General features: G+C 38.1%; 1 protein-coding gene across 1 annotated transcript; it reads left to right on the top strand.

Annotated features, from left to right (window-relative positions):
• The first annotated feature begins 3,290 nt into the window (after window positions 1-3,290).
• LOC119519726 (olfactory receptor 2G3-like) lies at window positions 3,291-4,289 on the top strand. The gene has a single exon (XM_037817478.1). The coding sequence runs from the start codon at window positions 3,291-3,293 to the stop codon at window positions 4,287-4,289; it is 999 nt and encodes a 332-aa protein (XP_037673406.1).
• The last annotated feature ends 14,760 nt before the right edge of the window (window positions 4,290-19,049 follow it).

Here is a 19,049-nt window from a genome sequence, read left to right as displayed (position 1 = left end):
AGGCTTTTATGGGCTCTGCTTTAGGATCCTCCAATGTTGAATACTTCCTCGATGTCTGACACCAGACTGATATGTCCTCTATTACAGGAGACTTAATCCTGAGATTAGGGATCCTGTATCTAGGGTGTTCACTAACTTTACCAGGGAGCATCTTGGTGTTTACCACTCTAATCAGTTTTCCTGAGGTTTAGGTATGTTCTTCAAATCTATAGAGTTAAATATTCTTTAATTTCCGAACACTTTCAATTAATGTGTTTAAATGTTCCTCTGGTTTTTTTCTTCATTGAGTACTCCAATCTTACATTGCGTCCTGTTCATAGCTAATATTTTCTTTCAAATTTCCTTAAACTCTTCATTTATTTCTGTTTCCATTCACTCACTTCTCTTATTTATTTCTTCTAATTTTCTTACTTTGTGCACCCATTCTATTTTGTCTTCGTTTCTCTGTTAGTTTAAAATTTTCCCTTTCCTTGAGTTTCCTGATCTTTTGCTAGGCCACTGTTTCTATTCTGTTTTCTTACCATAAGTTCTTGAAGTTTTTACTCTCGCACTATGTTCATAGTTCTTAGAGATAATTGCATTTTGTTATGTTTTTAAAGATTGTTATTCATGGTCTAATACTGGTTCCAGTTGTCCCTTGCTCCTTGGAAATATTTCTTTTTCTTGTTTGTGTCCTTTACTGTTACATGCATTTCATCTAGCGTTCATCGTGATTTTCTTACATTAATTTTTACAAGCTCCCTGCTAGTCCTTTTTTGTTGCTCATATTGAAAGATGAGTATTTTTCATCAACTATTTGCATGAAGTTTCTGTGAGCGACAGCCAGGACCTCATTGCAGATCATTGGATTTTTTCTTATGTTTCAAGTTATTTGTGTATTTGTTTACCCTTTACTTCTCCCCAACTGAGGGGACAGAAGTTGTGGGGCTCATCAAATATTAAAATTCTGTACCTCTCTGATACTGTGACAGCCACTCTTTACAAATATGGCTTGTCAGTGTGATTTCATATTTGGCAAACTCCTCAGCTTTTAAACCCATACTTTGCCAACACCTCTGCTCACAGTTACCTACACTGCCAATAAGGAATTAAGGTTTTACACCTGAGGGTATACTCCTCAATTTTGAGAACTGTCTTCCTTTGCAGCTTTCTGAGATCTGTAGCTGCAGAAACATTTTTCCAAGCAACATTTTTTTCACTCCTTCCTACATACAGTATTCAATCCCACCATCTCCAGCTGCTCTTCTCCAATTTTTTTGCTCTGAGGTTTTAGGTAACAACTAGGTTTCCCAAAAGGAACACTAAATTTCTATTTCTAATATCCCATGCTACTTTTCTGATTTTTCTTAATAGAAAAGAAAAATTCTGATTTATCCCATGATACTAAATCTCCTCTTTATGTTTCAGTTGCATTTACAGTGGTCATTCACATTCAGTTTTAAGTTCCCTTTTAAAATACCTGGAAGAAAGTGTCAGAAGTAATCTTTACCCTGAGCAAACAAAACTGGATTAATAGGGCATCCAAATCTTCAACTTTGCCTTGATTAGAACTCCCTATAAATACCTGGAAAAGGAAACAACAGATAAGAAAAACTTATTCATATAATGGGTCTTATTGGGAGACATAGTGAGGATTACACCTTAAGAGGAAAGTGTAAAATTACATTTAATTTAATGTGATTTTCTGTGCTTGTTCGCAGTAACTTCTCCCCATGCCCGTCAGGTGATGTGTGTATCCTATGCAAATTATACATGTGCACAATAAGTACAGAAATGTATTTATGTGTTTGTATCTATTAATAGTTTAGTTTATTTAGGCTGACAGCAATATGAACTCAAAACAGACACTGACGGGTGAAGGAGAAGGTGGTTTGAGAGTGTGAGGATGACAAAGTGTGCAAACCAGACACTGCTCAGGTCCTGGGAGCTAGAGTTCTGCTACCAACTTCTTCATGAACCTCTACTCAATCTTTTCAGGTCATTATTATAAGTTTTCATCAATCTTATAACTAATTATTTCATTATGGAAACAGCTTTTGAGTGTCTAGTCAATGAAAGATACTATGAAGATCACTCTGGAAAAATAAAAAAGGTAAGACAGTGGAGGTTCTCCGAGTGTGGTTCCCCAAAAGCAGCACCAGCATGTCCTTGTATTTGTGAGAAATGCAATTTCTTGGTTCCCAGCTCAGACTTACTGATTTAGAGACTCTGGGGTTAAGGTCTAGGTTGGATGAGACAACACGGCGATCCTCATACACTCGTGTGAGAGCCACTGTTGTACTGATGTCATACATGTTTCTTCCCCGTTTTCTGTATAAAAAGTGGGCCACTGTGGGGATTGAATGAGTTCACTCTGTGAAGATTTTAATATGCAAAGTGCTATATATATATTTAGTCATTGTATCTGTCATAAAAGGGGGCAAATTGAAATGGGAATTGCTGAGACTTCAGCCTTATCTTTTATATAATTTGAGTAGGGAATCATGAATTAATTTTCAATCAAGACAAAAGTCCCCTAAATGTCACCAGTGTTGGAAATCACTATTTTCAGTTTGGAGCAGGTTTTCCTCTCTGGTTGTGGGTTCAGGGGAAATACAACTTTCAGTCTTCCACTGACTTATTTTTATCCAGATGTAATAACATAAAACAAGTATCAGTGCAGCTCTGAGGAAGCGGAGAAGTCATAAGTAGGTACACTGAGGGGAGAGCGGGTTCACTCTTACTCTAGCAGAGAGCTGGGATCAACAGGATGAATATGTCAGCACCAGACTCCGTCTTTTCCTCTCTCTGTGGGGCTCCCTCTTTGAGTCACGTCCATCTATCAGAAACATAGATTTCTCCAAACCAGGGGCCTGGTGAGGGTCACCCTCTTCACTATATCTTAGGAAATTTCCACCTTAAGTATAAGCAAATATATTCATCTCACTGGGATGTTGATGATGTGATTGACGTTTAGTTGACATTTAGGTATAGCACACAGAAGACATAATTTAGGATTTATAGAATATGAACTTATGAAGGACAAAGCATTGAGGAGCTCTAGGCACTTAGGGACATGAGTCTAACTAAGGAATTAGGGCTCTGAGAGAAAAGTGGTGACAGAATTCTGCTATGACACAATTCAAGCAAGATTTTGTTACCATTCTCTTCTACCCATGTCATTTTCTATGTCTAAATTTGTCCTATTTTCCAGCTGTATCCTCCTGGGCAAAGGGAAGGGAAAACAAATTAACAGGCATTTCTACTAAATGTCATCAGAGACAGCATTCTCACATCAGAAACAGAGCACAATGGTCAATGGTCAAATGATTTTCTTTTTCTTTTTCCCACAGGTCACCCAGATGTTGATTGGGAAAGATAATTCCACATCTGGAGGAGGCTTCATCTTGGTGGGCTTCTCCGAGCAGCCAGGGCTAGAGAGGATCTTATTTGTGCTCATCTTGATATTCTACCTTCTAACACTCATGGGCAATGGGACCATCATTCTGGTCTCACGCCTGGACCCCCATCTCCACACCCCAATGTATTTCTTCCTCACTCATCTCTCATTTATTGACCTCACTCTTGTGACCTGCATCAGCCCCCAGATGTTGTTCAACCTTCAGGGACCAGACAAATCCATAAGTTTTGTTGGATGTGTGGTCCAGCTTCTCATCACGGTGGGTGTGGGGATCACTGAGTGTGTCCTTCTGGCCATGATGGCCTATGATCGCTATGTTGCTATCTGCCAGCCCTTGCATTATTTCACACTCATGCCTCCACAGCTGTGCTGGGCACTGGCCGGCATATCCTGGTTTCTTGGTTTCAGCACCTCATTGATCCACACCCCTATCACCATGACCCTTCCCAGATGTGGGCACCACCGGATAAACCATTTCTATTGTGAGACACCCCCAATGATGGAGCTGGCCTGTGTGGACACCACAAATTACAAGAAGGAGATTATGATCCTAAGTAGCATCTTCCATGTCTTTCCTCTATCACTGATCTTGGTCTCTTATGGGCGAATTGCCCATAATGTTTTGAGGATAAAGACATCTGGTGGGAGACAGAAGGCCCTTGGGACCTGTGGCTCCCATCTTACGGTGGTGTCTATTTTCTACGGTACTCTCATCTATGTGTACATGACTCCAAAATCAAAGTCCTCTCAGGATGTGACCAAGTTTGTAGCACTCTTATACAATCTCATTCCACCTTTTATCAATCCTGTAATCTACACTTTGAAAAACAGAGATGTCAAGGAAGCAATAAGGAAGCTGGTGATGCAGAAACAAAAAGAGAAGACATAGGTTTTTCTTAGACTCCACTCTGGTAAAGAATTGGAGGAAATTTCCCAAAGAATGCTTCCTGTGAACGTATAGATTTGGGGTTGAATATTGCTTAGATAACAACTTGCTATGCAATCCTTATAAATTAGTGCATCTTCTCTCTGATTTCCTGTCTGCTTTAAAATTGTGACTTTCATGGCTATTCATGTTTATTGGAGGAACCAGAATATTTGTAGAATGTACACAAATAAATTTCTAGTTAATAAATTGTGGTGATACAGGAATCAAAGTATGGGGTTGCCATATGGCCCTACAGCACAATTATAGGGTATATACTTGGAAGAACTGAGAGTAAGGTCATGGAGATTTGCACACTGGTGTTTATGGTGGGAGTATTCATGATTCGTAATGGATGGAGATGGCCTAAGGGTACATCGAATGATGAATGTTATGGCGATCTGTGGTGTATACATACAATGGAGTATCGAGTGTCTACAAGAAGGAATGAAGTTGTCAGTTATGCAACTAGGTGAATCTTGAGGACAGTGTGTTGAGTGAAATGAACCAGAAATGAAAATACAAATATTATAACCTCTCACAAATATGGACTAATTATAATGTGCAAACTCTGAGAATTGAATCTGAGAGCATAAGTTATTGGGGAATGGCTTATGGTAAAGTTTCTTACGTTGTAAGCTCTCACAGCAGTTACATCTATTCCTGAATTGTAATGGTTACTTCTAAATTCTGAAATGCTGAGTTTTTTGTTTATAACCTGGTTGGACCCTGGAACTTTGTATATATCTGTGACACCTAAGACTCAGACAGATTTTGGAAGCTATGAATGTCAGCATTACTTTGTATAGCAACTGTTAAAGAAGCTGAAAATGTGATCAGTCTTCATAGAGATATGAAGAAAATGGACTTGTTTAAGACTAAAGTAAATGTGACTAAAGGGTAAAGGATGATATTGACAGTGTTTTAAAACTTCACCCTCTGTGTGGGGCCAAAGGAAGTGGTGTTTATTTGGTGCCAAATCTATATTTTCTGTAGCACACTATATAATTTAACTTGTACAGTCAGTTTATGCAAATATAATAATTTCATAGAACTTTGAATATGGAGTGAGATCTGGTTGGCTTGTACAGGTGAGTGTGAAGCCCCAATATATCCCAGGGTAATTTGGGCAGAAAATAAAAAAAAAGTATTTGCCCAGTCCTCTGAGGGACTGGGGAAAAATGTGGGAATAGTAAACTTCCCCACCTGTGGAATTACTGATATTCTCATAAGCATTGGGTCTTACCAATTTTGAAGGCTGAGCCCTTGATCTTGTGGCTTGCTCTTATGAAGCTTGTTACTGCAAAGGAGTGTCTAAGCCTACTTATAACTGTGCCCAAGTCAACCTTGGAAAACCTTTTTTTGTTGCTCAGATGTTGCCTTTCTTTCTAAGCCAGCTTTTCAGGTAAACCCATTGCCCTCCCATCCCAGTACATGGTTCATGTCTCCCAGGGGTATAAATCTCCCAGGCAAAATGGGACATGACTCCTGGGGATAAGCCTGGACTCAGAATCATGGGACTGAGAGAGCCTTCTTGACCGGAAGGAGAAGAGAAATGAAACAAAATAAAGTTTCAGTGGCTGAGACATTTCAAATGGAGTTGAGATTTCATTCTGGATTTTACTCTTATGTGTTATATAGATATCGCTTTTTAGTTCTTAATGTATTAGAATAGCTAGAAGGAAATACCTGAAACTGTTCAACTGCAACCCAGTAGCCTTGATTCTTAAAGATGATTGTATAAGTGTGTAACTTACATGGTGTGACCGTGTGATTGTGAAAACCTTGTGGCTCACACTCCCTTTATCCAGTGTATGGACAGGTGAGTCAAAAAATGGGGACAAAAATAAAATGAATGTCAGGGTGAATCTGGGGAGTGGATGTTTTAGGTGTTCTTTTTACTTTTATTTTTATTCTTCTTTCTATTTTTTTGCAGCAGTGAAAATGTTCAAAAAATGGTTGTGCTGAATGAACGACTATGTGATATTACTGCAAATAATTGATTGCACACTTTGGGTGATTGTATGGTATGTGAATTACCTCAGTAAAATTTAATTTTAAAAATTGTGGTGGTAAATAAACCTAAGAGAAATCCCTAAAAAAATGTGAATTTCTTGAGGTTATGTTCGTTATTTTCTAGTTACATTTCCAATTTTTTTTCTTGTTCCATACTATCTCTTTCCTATTCCTATTTCCATCATATCCATATACTGTTTGTGTGCCATTTTGTCACATTTTATGTGAATGATTTACTAAAATGTTTATCTTAATCAAAGGTATATATGCTTAGAGTAAGAAAAGCCAGCTTGTTCTACAAAGCATAGCAAAATGAACTCATTCCCCTCCCCCACTTTCCTTTATTCCAATAGCCATAACTTTCAACTATTTTAATTCTCAAATCTTTGTATTTAACTCAGAATCTCAATAGTACACATTTACTTGTACTTTACTCTTGATTTCTCTATTATACGCATTATCTTTCCAAATGGCAAATGTGAATTTAGTTCTTTTCTTTCCCATCTCGCCTGTTACGTGTACATTCTCCATCATCCCGTCAGCTGCAGTCTGATCGGGGATTGATCAATGTCCCGTGTTCCCATTATTATGACTCCAAATGCACTTTAGAAATTAGGAACTTGGTAAATTATAATTATTCCACCATTACTGTAGAAATTATTGTTTTTCTTGCAGTTATAAATTATTTTGTATTTTTTATCTTGCTAGTCTCTAAATACAGAAGTTTATTCTTTTCAGATAAACTCCTGGAGGCTTCAGAACTTTTCCTGTCTCTATTGGTTTCCGTCTGTGTCGAGCACACAACTGTAATTCCAATGTCTTTGCTTCTTTCTTAATTCACTTCCTTGTTTTGGTGGAACTATCTCCCCTTGCTTCCTGAGAAAGAATATATGGGAAATAAATTTTTTGAGACTTTCTATGTCTACAATGTTTTAAATTTGCTACCATTTAACCGTTTATGTGTGTGCAATTTAGTGTTATCAATTACATTTAAAATGTTGTGCTACCATCATCACCAACCATCACCTGAATTGCTGCTTGGGAATGAGCTCCTGTGGGAGGCACAGGCCTTCTCCCTGGGAACCTGCCGCCCTCAGGTCTCCTTGGGCCTTCTCATCGGTCTCGGAGGCTAACTGATAAACAGAGATTGTGGGTCCCTATAGTTATGCCAGAGCCAAGCCAACAGCTGTTTCCCAGTTTTCCCAAGTTGCCTGTCTGAGAGAGCAATCGATGGTAATTTCCCTGCATGGAGCAGGACAATTTTTAAAGCACAGCACCATTTGCCCTTTTTCTTTTAGAGACTAGGTGGATACCATATTGGAAATCCATTGCCACTTGTCCTCACCATACTAAACCTCCTTAATGGAGTTTTGACTAAAACTAATGGTACATATAACACTTAAAATTGGGGCTTATCTATTGAAAAGAGGGAGAGATGGGAGAGAAGAGAGAAGAGGTTGTGTAGGATTGGCTCTAAGGAGGAAAACTGAGGGATGATCTGATAAGGAAGAAAGAACAGAACTTAGAAATATTTCAGTGAATACTGGGAAAATGTTACCATAGGCTTTAAAAATTATTTGACTTTGTAGCATTTAATTTTTTAAAATGTCATTAGTTTTACTGGTATTATCTGTAATTAAAATACAAAGGAAACTCCCCAAAAGGTTGGGTGCTTATTAGGAGATAGTTCAGATGTGGAGGGGGCAGTGCTTTTAATTGAAGGAAAGAAGAGTCAGATACACCCAGAAGACTCCTACCCTCAGAGAGGAGGTGGTGTGGGTGAGTGCTTGTTTATTTGGGGTGGGAAGGATGATCGTGTGAGTGCACACACATGCAGGGGGTGATCTCTCAGAGACCAGTGTGACACCAGGAGACTGAGCCACAGGAAGAGGCCCCATGTCCATCACTAATCCCCCTCGTCTTCACTGCAGTCTCCATCCTTTTGTATGTGCAGGCAGGTGACTGAACTTCTCTCCCCGAGAACTGTTCGTGCATCCCAGTGCCCCGATGTGCCTCTCCACTAAATACTATGTGAGACAGAAAACTATTAAGGGGAGAGGAGTTGGATTTAGGTGCATGGGGTCCTCACTGCTGTCGAGCACTCTTCAGGATATTTTGAAGGATTTTGTGAGTCTTTCTAGTTCTTTCTGGGATTGATGTGAGAGCTGAGCAATGGCACTTCCTTTATTACAACTCCCCCCTCATACTTAGTGCTTTTCTTTTTTATGCTTTAACTCAGGGACTTGGTCCATTTGAAGGGCAGCTCTATTTAACAGGGATATCAGGAAAGAGAGAAATATCCCGAAAAAGATGAAAACAATAGAAAATACAATACAAAAGAATCAGAGGTGATTTGATAGTACTCAGCATGCAAATATTATTAAGTACATGTGGGATCACTGGTTTTCTTTGTCATCTTGCTACTGGAAAAGATAACCTTAAGCTAAAGTGTGTGTAGTTTGTAGTGGACACAGCAAATGACTTCTTAACCATCAGGGTGACGTGACCCTGAAACAATCATAAAGAGCAACCATTGGTGGTGAAGTGCATCGAGCCTCCAGGTTGACCACAGTTTGCCCAGGAAAGTTCCTCCCCCTCTTCAAGGACAAATAATCACAAACAGTGCTTCAGTGAACTGCCTTCTATATACATCATTTTCTACGTCTGTGAAAGTATATGTGTACACTAAATTTTTGGAAGTCAAAATTGTTGATTCACAGGATTTGCCATTCATAATTTTGATAAATATCATAAATTCCTCCCAGTTAAATTTGTTCTAATTTACACTTTTCCTCTCTACAAACTGAAAGTGAGAGTGGCGCTGAAGAGTAGATTAAATTTGCATTACTCTTATCATGAGTGAGATTGGGATCTCTTCTTATGTTCAGAATTCTTTACATTTCCTGTTTTGAAAGCTATTTCTTCATACCTGTTGTTACCTATTATTTTGTAATCTATGCATTTTTAGATGCTTCTTTTATATATTAGGAAATTTAGCTCTTTATGATGTGAATTAAAAATATTTGTTCCATATGAAATAAAGTTGCACTGGCTGAGAAATTTCAAGTGGAGTCGAGAGTTCCCTCTGGTGGGCATTCTTACACACTATATAGATAACCCTTTTTAGGTTTTAATGCATTGGAATAGCTAGAATTAAATACCTGAAACTACCAAACTCCAACCCAGTAGCCTTGACTTTTGAAGACAATTGTATAACTACGTAGCTTACATCGGGTGACAGTGTGATTATGAAAACCTTGTGGATCGCACTCCCTTTATCCAGTGTATGCGTGCATAAGTAGAAAAATGTGGACAAAAACTAAATGAAAAATAGGGTGGGATGAGGGGGAATGCTATGGATGTTCTTTTTTACTTTAATTTTTTATTTTTATTCCTTCTGTTATAAGGAAAATATTCAAAAATAGATTTGGTGATGAATGCACAACTATATGAAGATGCTGTGAACAGTTGATTGTTCACTGTGGATGATTGGATGGTATGTGAATATATCTCAATATAACTGAAACTGAATAACAAAAAGTATTTGTTCCAGTTTCCCATTTTTCTTTCTTTTCTGAAAGGCCTTCTTCCTTGCAATGTCAGCAAAGAAATCTATCATGGTTTCTTCTTCTATTGTCGTTTCTTTTTTGTATTTAAAAGCTTGATCCATTTTGAGTTTATCCTGGTGTAAGGGTTGAGGTATGTATCCAACTTGATCTTTTTTTCCAGGTGGCTAACTAGGTGATTTAACAACATCTATTGAATAATTTGTCTTTCCAGATTATTTGGTAAGATATGTGCTGCACTTTAGCAAATACTAAATTTCCATATATATTTTGGTCTATTTACGAACTTTCTTTACTGTTCCATAGAACAATCTGTTCAAGCATCTATAGCACACTGTTTAAATTATTAAGTTTTTATAATATATTACCTGGAAGGACTAATAATAGCCCCTCATTACTTTTTAAAAAAAGTTTTTCTAGGCTTTTTTCTGCTTGTTTAGTTTCCACATAAACTTTAGAATGAGCTTATCCCACTCCAAAATAGAATCTTCTGGAGATTTTCTTGAGATCATGTCATACTCTAGTATTATAATTGTCTTTATTTGACTTGTATATGGTTTTTTTGGCTTGGATTCAATATTCTTTTATATTAATATAATGAACATTGCTTTTTTATTACAGTTGTCTGGCATACCATTGATCATCTTCACTTTTTCAACTTTTTTGACTCAAATTGCTCATTCTTTACTTTGTGATCCAATCAGAAAACACTTTAACTTTTTTACAGAACTTTAATTCATTTCCATTTATATTTATGACAGTTACGTTTTGTCCTAATTGTATTATTTTATGCAAGTCTATGTTTTGGTAGATGTTAGACAACCTTTCACTCTGAGTATTGCTTTCACTGTGTTTTCTGTACATATGATTTGACTCATGATAGAGAAATAAATGTTCCATTGTTTAGTTGTATAAAAATACATTTATTTAATCATATTGTATTGATAATTAATAGCATTAATATTAATAAATAATGCTGTATAATATTTTAAATCTTAAAAAATGTCTATATGTGTCTAGTCATGAACAATGATTAAATTAATATATTTTTCTTTTCCCTTCATGTTCATTCACCATTCAATTTTATTTTTATGTCAATTTTATTAATGTTACTCTTTGTATTGTCAACTATGCTTATGACTCTGTTGCTTTGTCAATTTTAATGACGCTTTTCCACCTAGCTATTAATAATTGGAAAATCATTGTACTTACTCTATTTTGCAAGCTTTTTCCAATTTTCCTCCTCCCAAAGTGTAGTTTAAATGTTATTTCAATATTTTCAAGGCAAAAATCTTTTACATACTCTTCTGTCACTCTACTCCCCACACTCTTTTAGTTTGGTATCATAGTAAATGTCAAATACCTTGTTTGTCATTTGGATGTAGATTTTCATATCGTCTCTGGGGCTCATGGGAACAACATATCCGTAGATTTTGCATGTTTAAAACTTAATGGGTACAAATCCTTGGGCCATACTTTTTGTCTTGAGCGTCACTACTGCCCTTGGACCCAGGCAAAGCAGGCCCTCTGCCCTGGCCCTAAGCCTCCCGGCACCCTGAGTGCCCTGACTGCTGGGAGAGCCTTCCTCACGTCTCACGCCCATCGCCGTCGAGGTGGGCACCAGCCTCGTCCGGGACACGCGTGGATCCCTGTCTCATCTCACCATCTGGCAGAAATGGGGAGAGAGAAAGGCTCTTTGACCCTTTGCCTTGCTTGTGGGGTCTACCAGTTGCCTTGACATGCTCTGCCCAGTGTGGTACTTTATTCATGGAAATATTTTTGAGACAGGGATCCCCACAAAATATATTTGCCCAGACTCAGTGCTCTCCATGTGCAAACATGTTGAGGATTTTATGGGATCTGCTTTAGGGTGTTCCAAAGTTGAATATCGTCTTGATGTCTGAAGTCAAGTTGATTTGTTTGCTTTCACAAGAGAACTAATCCTTTTGTCTAGCTGTCCAAAGCCTTCTGTGTCTTTGACATTCACTGATTTTACCAGGGAGTATCTCAGTGTTGATGGCTCTGAATGAGTTTTCCTGAGTAAATGGTATGTTCTTCAAATCCATAGAGCCAAATCCTCTTTAATTTCAGTATTGTTTTCTAAACGTGTATTTAAATATACACTATTTTTATTTCCTTCCTTGAGTACTTTCATTGCCTTCTTTCATAGCTAATTTTCTTTCTATTCCCTTTAAACTCTTCATTATTTCTGTTTCAATATATTCACTTCTCTTAATCTCTCTTCTATGTACCTTACTTTGTGCACCCCATTAAATTTTGTCTTCATTTCTATGATCTAAATATTAATATTTTCACTTTCCCTGAGTTTCCTGATCATTGCTGGGTCACAGTTCACAACCTGTTTTCTTGCCTTGTGTTTCTGGAAGTTTTGAGTGTCTTCACCATATTCATGCTTAGAGGTGATTGCTTCGTTATATTTTGGGGGGTGGTTCACAAATACTTTTTATTATCTTGCTAACGTTTTTTAATCTTTTCAAGTCAAGAGAACAGAAGATGTATTTTTAGATTGCATTTGTTTTCCAAAAACAGGTATCACCTATCATCTTAACTCCCTCTTGCCTGTCAAAACATGTCACATTGATTTTTCACAATCAAGCAAGATGTGTCCATAGCTATCAATTTTTATCTCGTAAGTATTCACAAAGAAAAAACATGTTTTTCTAAGAACTCACAAATTTAATCCTGAATTGAATTGTCATTACCCACACACCATATGAATGTTTTGTCTTTATTTTATTATCATCTGCCCATACACTGGATCCAGAGCATCAGTCACAAGGTTTTCACAATCACATGGTCACACAATAAGAGATGTATAGTTACACAGTCATCATTGAGAACCAGTGTTACTGCATTACAGTTCAACCAGGTGTCAGGTGTTCTAGCTATTCTAATACACTGGAAAGTAGAAAGGAATATCTATGTAATGCATGAGAATAACCTCCAGAATGACCTCTCGACTCTATTGGAAGTCTCTTAGCCAAGGAACCTTTATTTTGTTACATTTCTTTTCACCCTTGTGGTCAAGAAGGCATTGTCAATCCCGTGATGCCAGGGCCAGGCCCATCCACGGGAGTCACACTTTGTTATATTTTTAATATTATTATTCATGAGGAAATGATTGCCCCAATTTTTCTGTGCTCCTTGGCACTTTTTTTTTTCTGATTTGTGTCCTCTATCTATTGCTTACATTTCCTCTTCCTTCGATCATGTTTTCTTGAATGTTATTTTTCTGCAGGCTGTCTGCTAGCTCTTTCTCATTGCTCATCAATGAAGGATGAGTGTCTTTCAAAGCTAACTATTTGCATGAAATATGCAGGAGGGACAGACAGGGCCACTTTGCAGGATCACTGGGTTTTTCTTGAGATCAGGGTTTTTTTGTATGTTTGTTTAGCTTTTACTTCTCCACAACCAAAGGAGACTGAAACTCTGGAGCTCATCAAATGTAAGCCTTTTCTTCTCCTCCTCTGATACAGTGGCAGACATATTTTTTTTAATATGGCTTGTCTGTGTAATTTCTTACCGAACCAGCTCTCAAACTTTCCAAAGCTAAACTTTGCCATCAACCTGTGCATGAGGTCACCTACACTGCAAATAATGTGTTTAGGTTCCTCACCTTTGGGAAGTTTCTTTTATTGTCTTTCCTGAAGAATAATATTTCCAAATATCCTCTGTTAAATTATATTTTAGTTAACCTGTTTTTCTATGGTGATTAGCAATAATCATTTCCCCCAAATCCCTCAATGATATATGTATTCTATGCAAATATGCATATGTATACAATAGGTGCAGAAATGCATACACCTGCTTGTACGTATCTATTAATGGTTTAGTTCATTTCAGCAGATGTCAGTTTGCACTCAGGATGCTGACAGGTGAAAGAGGAGGATGTCTGAGAGTGTGAGGATGATAAAGTGTGCTAACAAGGCGTTTTTCAGGTACTGGGAGCTAGGGTCTTCCACCAACTTCTTCATGAATCTATGAATATTATAGTCATTATTATAATTTCATCATCAATCTGCTATTTCATTAAGGCAACATCTGTTGAGTGTCTACTCAGTGTAAGATGCTATGAAGATTATTCTGGAAAAATAAAAAGGTAAGACAGTGGTTCTCTGAGTGTGCTCCCAAACAGCCTCATCAACATCCCCTGGGGACTTAGAAATGCAATTTCTTGGATGCCAGCTCAGACTTACTGAACAGGGAATGTAGGATGATACCCAGCAATTTATGTTTTAACAAATCCACATCATGATTCTCATGCACAAGTGTGAGAAACACTGTTGTACTGATGAATTATATGTTTTCCAAGGTGCTTTTTTTTTGTATAAAAGTGGGCCACTGTGGGGGTTGAAGTATTCCCTAAGTAAAGATTTTAATATACAAAGTGCAATATCTATTTAGTCATTTTTTCCATCATATAAAGGGGCAAATTGAAATGGGAATCATTGAGCATTTCGCCTTATCTTTTATGTACTTTCATAGAGAGTCATGAATTAACATTTTAATGTCTAAACCAACATTCTTCCTAGAGGTAAACAGTCATGGAAATTGGTATTACTAGTTGGGAGCAGGGTTTTCCTTTCTGAGTGTGAGTTCGGGGGAAATACAACTCTTAGTCTTCCACTGACTCATTTTTATCCGTGTATAATAAGAGTAAAACAAATATCAATGAAGCTGTGAGGAAGAGGAGAAATCAAGAAGAGGGTGTGGTGAGGAAGGAAGGTCTGGTCCACTCTTTTTGCACCAATTGGTATCAACAGGATGAAGATGCTGGCACCAGACTGAGTGATTACCTTCTCCTTATCTGGCTATATCTTTCGGTCATGTCCATCTATCAGTGCCATAGATTCCTTCAGGATTGGGGCTTGGAGAAGGTCACCCCATTCACTGTGTCTTAGGAAATTTCTGCCTTTATTGTAAGCAATTATATTGATTTTTATCTCATAGGGGAATTTGATGCTTTCATTGATGTGTAATTGACAATTAGATAAGAGTGCATGAAACACAGAACAGGTCACTTAGGATGTATAGAAGATCTTCTGAAGGACAAAGCAATGAGGAGCTCTAGGCACTTAGGAGCAGAAGCCTGAATAAGGAATGAGGGTTCTGAGAGAAGTGAGGAGAGAGAACTGTGCTGTGTGGCAATTCTTGAAGGAATCTGTTAGCATTCTCTTCTACTCATGTCATTTTCGATGTCTAATTGTCCTAAATTGGCCGCTGTCTCTTGTTGTGCAAAGGGAAGGCAGAATGACTGAACAGCAATTTTCTACTAACTTCAGTCAGAGGCAACATTCTCACACAGCACAGAGCACAATGATCAAATGATTTTTTTTCTTTTTCTCACAGGTCACCCAGAAGGTGATGGGGAGAGATAATTCCACATCTAGAGGGGGCTTCATCTTGGTGGGCTTCTCCGAGCATCCAGGGCTAGAGAGGATCTTATTTGTGTTCATCCTGATATTCTACCTTCTAACACTCACGGGCAATGGGACCATCATTCTGGTCTCACGCCTGGACCCCCATCTCCACACCCCCATGTATTTCTTCCTCACTCATCTCTCTTTTATTGACCTCACTCTTGTGACCTGCATCAGCCCTCAGATGTTGTTCAACCTTTGGGGACCAGACAAATCCATAAGTTTTGTAGGATGTGTCATCCAGCTTCTCATCACCCTGGGTCTGGGGAGCACTGAGTGTGTCCTTCTGGCCATGATGGCCTATGATCGCTATGTTGCTATCTGCCAGCCCTTGCATTATTTCACCCTCATGCCTCCACAGCTGTGTTGGACACTGGCCAGCATATCCTGGTTTCTTGGTTTCAGTAACTCTTTGGTGCACACCCCTATCACAATGACCCTTCCCCGATGTGGCCACCACCAGATAAACCATTTCTATTGTGAGACACCCCCAGTGATGGAGCTGGCCTGTATGGATACCACAAATTACAAGAAGGAGATTATGATCCTAAGTAGCATCTTCCTAGTCTTTCCTCTCTCACTGATCTTGGTCTCTTATGCACATATTGCCCGTAGTGTGTGGAGGATAAAGACATCTGGGGGGAGACAGAAGGCATTTGGGATGTGTGGCTCCCATCTCATGGTGGTGTCTATTTTCTATGGCACTATCATCTATGTGTATGTGATTCCCAAGTCAGAGCTCTCTCACAATGTGACCAAGTTTGTGGCACTGCTATATAATCTGTTTCCACCTTTGATGAACCCAATAATCTACACTTTGAGAAACAGAGATGTCAAGGAAGCAATAAGGAAGGTGGTTATGCAGAAACCAAAGAGTAGGACATAGTTTTTTCCTAGGTTAATGAGTTGGAGGAATTTTCCAAAAGAAATTTCCTGAGAAGCTGTAGATTTGGGTTGATTATTGGGTTAGGTAATGACTTCCATGTAACTTTTAAATTAGCCCATCCCCTCTATGATTTTCTATCTGCCTATAATTGTGTCTTTCATGCATATTCATGGTTATTGAGCAAAGTAATATGTTTGCCTAGAATTTCTGTCTGGTAGTAAATAAATCCAAAAAAGGCAAGCCCCCTAAATTTGTGAATTTCTTGAGGTGTGCCTCTTATTTTCCAGTTACATTTCCAAGCTTTGCTTTTCAGTATCATCCCTTTCCTATATGCTATTTCTATTCTATCCTTGTAATTTTTTTATACTCTATGTGCTAGCTTTTTTTCATTGTGAACTTTAACATATATACATAACAGTGATAACATTGAATGTACCATTTCACAAGTAGTTAGAGAGCAAAACTCAAAGAATGTCATGGGTCACAGTTCCACAATTCCAGTCATTTTCATTATTGTGAAGTATAACAGACATACAGAAAGGTGTCATCTCTCAATGTACAGCTCAACAAGCAGTAATATAGGTAATTTCAAAAATTGTTATGGGTTACAGTTCCACAATTTCAGTTCTTTCCTTATTGTACAATGCAAGGTATATACAGAAAGGTGAAGACCTTCAAGTTACAAGTCAATGAGCAGCTCTGGAGCAAATCCCCAAGGAGGAATCCCATTAACATACCATAGTCACTCCCGACCATTCCCATATCATTAAGAGCACCCTCATTTTCACATCTGTACAAATTAGAATATCGTTCCCCCTTCACTAGGTTCTGTCTCTATCTGACTATCTTTTGTGTGCTCTTTTGTCACATGTTAGGTGAATGGATTTATTAAAAAGTTTTATTTTTATCAAAATTATACATGCACAGAGTTTGAAGAACCAACTCATTCAATAAAACGTACTAAAATGAACAGGCAACTCACCTCTCCACTTATTTTCCTTTATTTAAAAAGCAATAAGTTTCAACGCTTGATTTACAAGTCTTTTCGTATCTACTTGAGAATCTCAAATATGCACATGGACTTCGACTCTTGATTTTTCAGTTTTAGGCATTATCTTTCCAAATGGCAAACGTGAATTTAGTTATTCCCTTTCCCACTGCATCAACATATGTACACACTCTCCATCATCCCAGCAGAGTTACCATCTGAGCTGGGTTTGCTTAATGTTCAATGTTACGTTATTATGACTCTGAATGCACTTTAGAGTTTAGCTAGCTGGTACATTATAATTATTCCACCATTCTTGTAAAAATGATTGTTTTTCTGGCTGTTATAAATTATTTTGTATTTTTTTTATCTTTTTAGTTTCTAAGTGCAGAAATTACCAATAAATCAACCTCAAACTCTGTCAAATGTCTGAATCTCCTCAGAAAATGGTCATTCATATTACATATTCTGAAAAGTCTTTTTGAAGAAACCCTTCTGAAGGCTTCTGACTTGCTCTTGTCTCTGTTGGTTGCTCCTGTGTCAAGTTTACAGCTGTAATCCCCAAATATTTGCTTCTTTCTCAATTCAGTTCATTGTTGTGGAGGTGTATCCAGTAGTTTCCTGCAAAATAATACTTGTGAAGTACGTTTTCTGAGACCTTGCATGATTGTGTTCTTCTCCTGGAGACTTCTTCAAGGACCTTCATCAGAGTTCCTGTGGAAATTATACATGTGCATATCCACAGTTGTTGAGAAAATTCTTATAGAGATCTTACAACCCTTACAGATATCTGCAGCCAGTCCTGCTGCTCTAGGGAACCCTGACTAATACATCTTGTAAGTCTAGAATGCCTACCCTCATTCTTTTTTAAAAATATGTGTTACCAGTCAATCATTTATATATACAATTCAGTGTCATTAATTACATTTACAGCGTTCTGCTACCCTCATCATCATCTGCTCTAGTTTGCTAATGCTGCCATTAAGCAAAATCCCAGAAATGGATCGGCTTTTATAAAGGGGGTTTATTTGGCTATACAGTTACAGTCTTAAGGCCATAAAGTGTTCAAGGTAACACATCAGCAATCGGGTACCTTCACTGGAGGATGGCCAGTGGTGTCCGGAAAACCTCTGTTAGCTGGGAAGGCACGTGGCTGGGGTCTGCTCCAAAGTTCTGGTTTCAAAATGGCTTTCTCCCAGGATTCCTCTCTAGGCTGCTGTTCCTCAAAAATGTCACTCTTAGTTGCTCTTGCATTTTTCCTCTCCTAGCTTCTCTGGAGCAAAAGTCTGCTTTCAATGGCCATCTTTAAACTGTCTCTCATCTGCAGCTCCTCTCTCTCCTCCTGTGCATTCTTTGAAGTGTCCCTCTTGGCTGTAGCAAGCTCACTCCTTCTGTTTGAGCTTATATAGGGCTCCAGTGAACTAATGAAGGCCCATGCTGAATGGGCAGGGCCACACCTCCATGGAAATTATCCAATCAGGGTCATCACCTACAGTTGGGTGGGTCACATCTCTATGGAAACACTCAAAGAATTCCAATCTAATCAACACTAATAGGTCTTCCCACACAAGATTGCATCAAAGATAATGGCGTTTAGGGGGACATGATAGATTCAAATCAACACACCATCCATTACAGAAACTTTTTCATCACTCTAAATAGAAACTTTGTACCCAATAAGAGGTAACTCCCTAGTCTTCTCTCCCCTCAGCCCCTTTTATTTTCTAATCTCTTTTCTGTCACTATGAATTTGCTTATTCTGAATACTTCATATAAGTGGAATCATATTTAATTTTATTTTTGTGTCCAGCATAATGTTCCCAAGGT

The sequence above is a fragment of the Choloepus didactylus genome, chromosome 24 (assembly GCF_015220235.1).
Source record: "Choloepus didactylus isolate mChoDid1 chromosome 24, mChoDid1.pri, whole genome shotgun sequence".
NCBI lineage: Eukaryota > Metazoa > Chordata > Mammalia > Pilosa > Megalonychidae > Choloepus > Choloepus didactylus.
Note: the sequence above shows the minus strand (reverse complement) of the source record. Positions and strands in the feature narration are given on the sequence as shown.